Source organism: Antechinus flavipes, chromosome 4 (genome assembly GCF_016432865.1).
Source record: "Antechinus flavipes isolate AdamAnt ecotype Samford, QLD, Australia chromosome 4, AdamAnt_v2, whole genome shotgun sequence".
Classification (NCBI taxonomy): Eukaryota; Metazoa; Chordata; class Mammalia; order Dasyuromorphia; family Dasyuridae; genus Antechinus; species Antechinus flavipes.
Genome location: NC_067401.1, coordinates 288,089,606 through 288,097,985, shown reverse-complemented (window position 1 = coordinate 288,097,985; position 8,380 = coordinate 288,089,606). Strand labels below are relative to the sequence as shown.

The window sequence follows — 8,380 nt, the reverse complement described above, 5'->3', positions numbered from 1 at the left end:
CAATCTTCCCACTTGCAAAACCTTGTGTTCCAGATGTTTTTTCTCCCTCCCTTATTTCCATTCCCTCCCCAGGAGAATCAATAATCCAATATATGTTAAATTTGTACAATTCTTCTCTCTATATATATCTCCACATTTATCATGCTGCACAAGAAAAATCAGATCAGAAAGGAAAAAAATGATAAGAAAAATCAAGCAAACAACAAAAAGGTGAAAATACTATGTTATGATCCACATTCAGTTCCCACAATCCTCTTTCTGGGTACAGATAGCTCTCTTTATCACAAGACCATTGGAATTGGCCTGAATCAGGAGGTGACACTTTCTACATGAGATCTTTCCTGAGTCCCTAGTTATAGCACTCTCTCCCTCTATTTTATATATATAAGAACATTTTCTTATTTGTTGTATACTTCTCAGTAGATATAATTTCATTGAAGGCAGAGACCGGTTTACTTTTTTTCCCCTAGTACTTCCACATGTTAGTGCCTTGAACATAATAAATACTTGCTAAATCAAATTAAATTAACTTGCTCTTACTGCTTTCCCCTGACCTGACCACCTCCTCCCTCCCCCCTCCCCGCCCCCAAATCATGGCCAAAACACAAAGAGTTAGTACAGATTGGCTTCAGGAAGAGTTTAGAGATGGGACCTCTTATTTTGATTGTTACACATATAGAGAGTAGAGTTATTCCTTCCACATTGTGGGGATTAGTAGTGCAGCATACACACAATCTGGAAAATCTGTGTAAAATTTTTTGGCCCTCCCTTCATACCAGAAAAGAAGTCTGAATTATTATGGTATTAAAACATAAAATATGTTGATATTTTATAATGCTACACATATATTTCGTGCATTTCTGAGTTTCTAAACTTTTCCTTTGTTATCTGCTAGTCTTTGGTGTTGTCTGCAGCTTCTGTAAAACTCCCTCCAAATTCACATTTAATTTCTTATGCCAACCTATGATGTCTCAGAACTCACCATGGGGAAAGCTTTGATGTAGAAAGGATAACTGTACTATACTGTTTTTTTTAAGGGAAAGAAATTGTAAATCTGAACATGAGTTTGATTGTTTTTTTGCTGCTTTTGATGACATGAGTTGAAAAGAGGTTTTTGGGTTGCCATCTGCACTGCTGGAGGGAGGACTCACATGCATGAGATAACAGATTCATTGAAGTTTATGGCATAAACTGCTTGACAATCAGAATTTGTTCCCAATAGCAAACCTGGCAGTTTGCCTGTTATTTTGTGCTTTCTTCATAATTGGATGACGTGAGGGAAGGAAGCTGGGGAGGATAGTTAGAGGGGATCTGGACCTATGATTTCATCCATGTTTTAGGCTCCTGATGAGGAAACCAACTGCGTCAGAGCAGAGATGTGTAGCCCAGAATTGATCTCCGGCCATCAAGTCCAACCTCTCATTTTTTGAAAGAGGAAAACTGAGGCTCAGGGAAGTAAAGTAATTTGGCCAAAGTTTTATTTATATGTAGACAAGCCCCAAAGGCAAGACCTAAATCTAGCTAGTTCCCGAGTCTCTGATCTTTCCACTCTATGGGATGTTGACAGGCAGCTAATTCTGTAATTTGTATTTCAGAGAATGGAGGGAGGCATAGAGTAGTTACATGATTTATCCAAGATTACACAGCTAGGATTATGTCAAAGGTGGGGCTTGAATACACATCTTTCTGATGTGGCTCTAGCCACCACACTATTCAAATTTTCACTTTCCCCCATCAATACAGACAGTTATGTTGCAGGCAGGATCCAATTACTCCTGCCTTTTGAGTCCGTAGAAATGTTTCTATATCTCTAGAGTGATCTAGAGCAGCATTGCCTTGCTCCCCCTAAGCCATCTTAGTATGAGGCAGGTATCACTGGGATGGAGGGACCCTTGGGAGAGTGAACAGTCAGATAGTGTCCTGTAGTTCCAGAGGCGGTCCATTTGTTTCCCAGACTGAGTGAGGATCCCAATTTGATTTGTATCTCTGGGCCTTCACACACACACACCCCTCCCCGATCCTAATCCTACCCCCCCAGCCCAAACGCCGGTCCGCTCCCGCCTGTCTGTCACTCTCAGTCCAAGAGGCCCCAAGTTTCTAGTTGACCGTCTGGGCCTCCGGATAAAGTTACGCAAAGACTCCCATTGACTGTAAAGGGGGAAGGCGGGTCTGAGCTCTTGTCCTGTGCCGGCCGAGGGGAGTTTCCAAACTTTGCAGCCAGCAAGCTCGGATTCCCTTTCCAGATCCCTCGTTTCCTCCCTCACCCATCCCGGCGCTCCAGCCTGCTGCCCGCCTGCCCTGTGGGCTCGCCTTGCCTGCCAAGGGAGAGAAGAAACGAGACAGGAAGGGAAGGAACGAGCTCGCGCAGCCCAGAGATGGGGGTAATCCCTACTGCAGCGCGAGGTCCCTTGAGGGCGAGCTTCCCCATTCCTCCACACTCTAGGCTTTGAGCACCCTCCATTAGCATCGGCCCAGCCTGGCTAGGCAGGATGGCCAAGGAGAAACCGCTGTGGAGGTGCTGTGCCTTCCGCCTGTGCCTGCTCTCCGCTGCGCTACTCTTCTGCCTGCAGCTCACCCTGGAGCTGAGGCGTTCCTGGTCCTCAAGGGACCGCGAGGGGCAGGTCGGACGTGCCTCCAGTAGCTCCCCGCCGGGCTGGGCAGATGCCCCTGCACTGCAGCAGCTGCTGCCAGGAGTGCACCCGCCTCCTGGGGTGCACCTGCCACCAGGACACTCCAGGCCCCCAGCTGCCAGCAGGAGGCAGGTGACCTACTTAAGGAGCAGCCGTCGAGGGGAGGCGGAACTGGGCTGTTGCCCCCCAGGAGAAAGCAGCCACAGAAAGGTCAGTGGCTGGCGAAGGGAGGGCAATTGAAGCTTTCTGGCTGGGGTTGGAGTACATTACCCATCTCTGAATAGAGACAAAATACACAGTCCCTCCAGTATGTTCTCTGCCTCCTTAGCTGCACTCCTTCAGATGTGACGAAGGCGGGGAAAGGAGGAAGGGAGGGAGAGAGAAACAGAGAGACAGAATCTTGGCGGGGGGGAGGAGAGGGAGGGAAGAAGGGGAGAGGAAAGGGGAAGGAAGAGGAGGAGGGGGAGGGAGAGAAAGAGAGAGAAAGATTGATTTTCATAGCATGGAGAAATTATTTGTCCAGTAGAATAAAGTAACTGCCTGCCCCAAGTTTATTCCAATTACCTGGGCTGAGAACTCTACATGTCTATTTGAAAATTTATGATTGGATTTTCAAAATAACTTATTGATTGTGGAAGCAAAGTAGAGAATTCATCTTTCACCCATTAAGCCAGACATTAAAAAGATTTGCAAAAACACATAAAATAATGCCACATTCACTAAAACAAAAAAAGTTATTTTTCATTATATTATTTATAACATGTAATGAATTTATTATTGTTATTTTAAAATCATATAGTAAAACTTTTAATTTTAAATATGGTAAATATGGAGAGATATAAACCATATAAACAAAAACTCTTGGGGTACTCAATAATTTTTAAGAGTACAATAACATATAATGAATTTATTATTGTTATTTTAAAATAATATAGTAAAACTTTGTTTTAATTTTTAAATATGGTAAATATGGAGAGCTATTAATCACATAAACAAAGACTCTTTGGGGTCCTCAATCATTTTTAAGAGTATAAAGGGTCCTCCAGTTTTTTAAAATTGTAAAGGGCTCCCAAGACCAAAAAGTTTAAGAACTGTTATTCTACAGGTTGCCAAATTTCAATTGCAGATCTGGCATTTTAAGGATATGAGGCCAGTTGAAGAGAATTTTGTTACATGTAGTGAAAGAGCTGATTTTTCTTTTTTGGTCTCTCTTACTTCTCTCTATCTCCTCTTGGAGCCCCAGACAAAGCTCCTGACTGTTTGAAAGTAATGTTTGGGTGTGTGTGTGTGGCAATTGTGGTTTCTTTGTCATATGATCAGTGTTTCAGAAGACCCCTCTGGAATGCATTTTTTTTTAAAAAGAGTATGCTAAGTCACCTAGTTCCAATACTTCATCTCTACCTCAACCTTTTCCTGTCTCCATAACAAGTACCTTTATGCCAAGCATTTAAGGGAAATATATAAGTACAAAGTATTTTAGAAATATATAAGTATGAAAAAAATCTAGAGATCATCTTTTGCCCAGGGAATAGGAATATATGTAGACATCCTTAAATAGGTATGGACTTTTTCTAGACTTAAATTCTTAGAGTGCATCCTTCTTTTCTAGCAAATAGTCTTTAGTTTATTAACTGCATCCTGCCAAATCTCAGGGGGGAAACACTATTTTTCATGAACTCTGATGGACCTATGATCTCATGATACTAATTACATTGATGCAGTTTGTAATGTATCCACACCTTTTCATTCTATATGATTCATGTTCCCATAAATAAATTGTCTGAAGAAGTTCCTAACATACTGGAGGCTTTTGTGTATGCATATGTACTACGATTTGAGTATAAATGCAGCATAATGAAATAGAAAGTACACTAGGTTTGAAATAAGATCTGTCTTCAGATTCAAACTCTGTTATTCTCTAGTTGTGGAACCTAGGTCAAATTACTTTATCTTTAAAAGAAAGAAATGGGTGACTTCTAGTTCTAAATCTATAATATTGTTATCTTTTGAAATCTATTCTTATATTTCCTGGATGATACCTTTTTTACTGATTCTTGCTTATAATAAAGACATGAATCTCTCAGATCTTAATGAGAACTCTCACAGATGTTTTAGACTTACAATGATGTGCTAATTACTGTTTATTGGAGAAAGGCTCAGGTCATCAGATTCCTAGAGTAGGTTTACACCTGGATTTGGGGGTTGTCAGATGGTGTGAAATTGAAAAAGAAAGAGAAAAGAGAAGAACTCTAAGTAACAAAGAGAAGGAAATAAAATATGAGAAAAAGCATGGAGTGGTATTACTTGAGGTTTCATAAATGAAGCAATAGAAGGAGCAATACTGTATTGGGAATATGGCTATTCACAATTTGGGTTAGCCTGAAAAAACTGCAAAAAATATGAAGGAAAGAAAGCTACTTTATTAATCTCTATAACATCCAATGCCTATCTAGTATAGTGTCTAGAATTGAACAGGTATGTGGGAACATTAAGATAGTAGCCAGTATTTTTTGTTTTTCATGTGACTGTTTAAAAAAAATTGGTTACTTTTGGTCTAAGCAGTTATCACTAAATTTGACCCATTAGAGAACTAATCTTAGGTCTATTTTAGCTTTCCAGGCTCAGCTCTGCAAGAGGCCTTTCCTGGTCTTCCTCAATGCTAGTGTCTTCCTTTGAGAGTACCTCCAATTGATTGGATAAATATTTTCTTTGTACATAGCTGTTTTAATTGGTTTCCTCCATCACATTGTGACCTCCTTGAGGACAGAAATGTTTTGTTTTGTGTTTGGGGTTTTTTTGCCCTTTTTTTGGGGGGGGGTATCCTCAGCACTTAGCAGAGTTTCTAGCACAAAATAAGTCCTTGAGAAATGCCTCTTAACTTCTGATCATGTACCTTTACCATAATAATTCCCATTTATTCTTTTTCTGAGTATTCCTTAACTTATTTCCTTTGTAACTGAAGCCAGCATTTTAAAGATGGCTGACATAGGGTTAAGAATAGCCATAGAACATACCTATTCTTTTTAATTGAAAAATTAATTGAATCTCTGAGGAGTTATCTAGTTGCCTTGACCTTCACTGATTCAGTTCAACTCATGCTAGTAAAGTGGAAGAAATATTGGCTTTTGGAACTTGGGCTCAATTTCAAGCTCTTTTATTTAATGCTTATGTCACATTGGGCAGTACATTTAATATCTCTGGGCCTTCATGTCCCTAATTTGTAAAATGAGGGGGTTGAATGTAATGGCCTTAAGGTCCCTCCCAAATTTAAGACTGTGCTATATAAATATACTATATATGCTTTATATAAAATACTTATAGAGTGTCCACTATATGCAAGACTATTATGGTCCATACAAAGAATATGTCTGTTTTCATGGGCATAATATGTGTGTGTGGGGAATAGGAGTAACTGTCAAAGTGTATTTAAAGAAATGCAAAATATGATATTTATTGGTTCAGTGCCTGGCACATAGTAGGTGCTTAACAAATGTTTATTGATGACTTCAGGGGAGAGACCAGTTTTATGTATCAAGAAAAGTTTTTAGACACATTTTAGATGTCATCTTCCTCTACAAAGTTATATCTCATTCTTTCCCACATCCCCTCCCCCAGTAAAAAATGATCTTTTCTGCTTCATACTCTAAGATCTCATTATCTGGATCTTCTCTTTGTCCTTGTTACACTCTAACTTTAAACTTATCCCTAGCTGTGTATGTATTGTAGCTTCCCAGAGCACTCTAATGTAGGGGCTGTAACCATTTTTTCCATTCTCTTTGCCTAGAGCTTTGTACTTAGTTAAATGCTTAAGAAATGTTTATTTTTGAGTTCAATGGAATCGAATGAAGAAGAAGATATTTGAGCTGGTTCTTGGTGGGGAGGAATTTACTACCATGGGTGGAACTGGTTCTGGGGGATGTGAAATGCTTTCCAGATAGAGAGAACAACTTAAAAAGCCTCAGGCCTTAAACTCTCTCAGTAATGTTGTCATTCTTTTTTCATTAACTTACTGGCTTACTCTCAACACCAACGCTTTCTACCTTCCCTTACTCATATATGTTGTTGTTGTTCAGTTGTTTCAGTCATGTCCAACTCTCCTTGACCCCATTTTTTTTTTTTGGCAAAAATACTGGGGTGATATACCATGAGGTATATCATGAGGAAACTGAGGCAAACAAGATTAATTGACTTGTACAGGGTCATATAGCCAGTAAATGTCTGAGGCTGGATTTGAAATCAGGAAGATGAGTTCTGATTCCAGACCAGGTACTCAATCCAAAACACCAACTAGCTGCCCTAGTCATAGATGATCACCTTGCAATTTATTTTGATAAGTAAGGCAATGCTGTATCATGGAAAGAACACTGAAACTGATTCAAATCCTACCTCAAATTTTTACTACCTGTAAAGATAGCAAAATTTTACTACCTGTATGATCTTGGATAAGTCTGGACCTCACTTTACTCATCTTTAAAACTAACGATTTACATTAGGTGACTTCTAAGGTTATTCTGGTTCTAGGTCTATGATCTTATGACCATATAATTTAGTTTTTGCATTATTAATAGCTAATGTTTACTCTTGCATTCTGGGTTTTAACTTTCCTTGATTATATCCTCTGGAAATACAACTAATTCATACTAACATGTTGGATTCCTGGAGTGGTGTTTTTATCTTTGATGTGTGGAGGGTGGGGGAGAACGAGGAGGAAAAAGAAAAGAAGGTAAAGGAATAGGAGGAGAAGGAGGAGGAGGATGTGACTGTTCTTAAGCTCAAGAAACTCTGTGAGTCTTAATTCCTAAAACAATAGTTCATGAGCCCCGATCTGTGTGCTTAATAGCACAATTAACTCCAAATAAAGGCATTTACTGAGCCAGTATCCCAAGAACAGTAACTACAAAAGATTCCTTTCATAAACCCATTCTCCAATAATTGCAAACATCAGTGAGAGGAGGGGGCATGCAGGGCATACACATGGTCCAGGAAACTCATATATCTGATAGCATGGAGCCCCAATTTTCTTTCTCTTCTCATATTCTCATATTATCTCCCTGGACTTATCATTCAGCTTGGTTGTTTCCATGGGTTTGTTCTTCATAAAAGCTAAACTCCTGATGGCCAGTGACTCTCTTCTCTGTCAAAAGAGATCACATTTTTCAGTTTCCTCCTGCTTCCAATCTGTTTGAGTCTGCTTTCTGCTGTGAATGGTATCACTTATTGGGAAACTAGTTTCTGTAAGAAATGTTATAGCCAATGGAAAAGGAGGGGAAGCAAGACAAATTCCCTCTTCTTATCCATGAAAGGAAAGAATTTATTTTCTTTTATAGTTGGTGATCTTCTCCATTACTGGAGGTTACAAAATAGATTTTTTTCCTGACTTCAAATCCAATTCTCTAACCACTGTGCAACCTAGCTGCTAATCAAAACAAACTAAAATTTTCTTCTACATAACCAGCCTTTAACTACTTGAAGACAGTTACCAGGTCTTCTTTACCTTTTTAAGCTTCCATGTCACATTGTTGATTCATCTTTAGCTCAATGTACACCCAACTCTCCAGATTGCCTTTTATAGGAATTATTGTATAATTATATCTCTTTCTCTTTGTACTTATAAAAATGAATTTTATATTTGTTCCTATTAAATTTCTTTTTTTTTTCTTTTCTAGATTTGGCCTGTTATGTTCTAGCTTGTCATGATATTTTTGATGTGGACTTATCTTCCTCAGTATTTTTTATGTCCCTTAAATCTT

At 39.2% G+C, this 8,380-nt stretch overlaps 1 protein-coding gene across 2 annotated transcripts in view; it reads left to right on the top strand.

Moving 5' to 3' along the window:
* The first annotated feature begins 878 nt into the window (after positions 1 to 878).
* Positions 879 to 8,380, top strand: part of METTL24 (methyltransferase like 24) — a 181,588-nt gene continuing 174,086 nt past the window's right edge. The window contains exon 1 of one of the 2 annotated variants that reach the window (XM_051997537.1): positions 879 to 2,840. In XM_051997537.1, coding sequence (XP_051853497.1) covers positions 2,490 to 2,840 — 351 coding nt within the window. In that variant the 5' untranslated portion in view covers positions 879 to 2,489. The remainder of the gene's footprint in view (positions 2,841 to 8,380) is intronic. The other variant, XM_051997536.1, reaches the window with a different exon arrangement.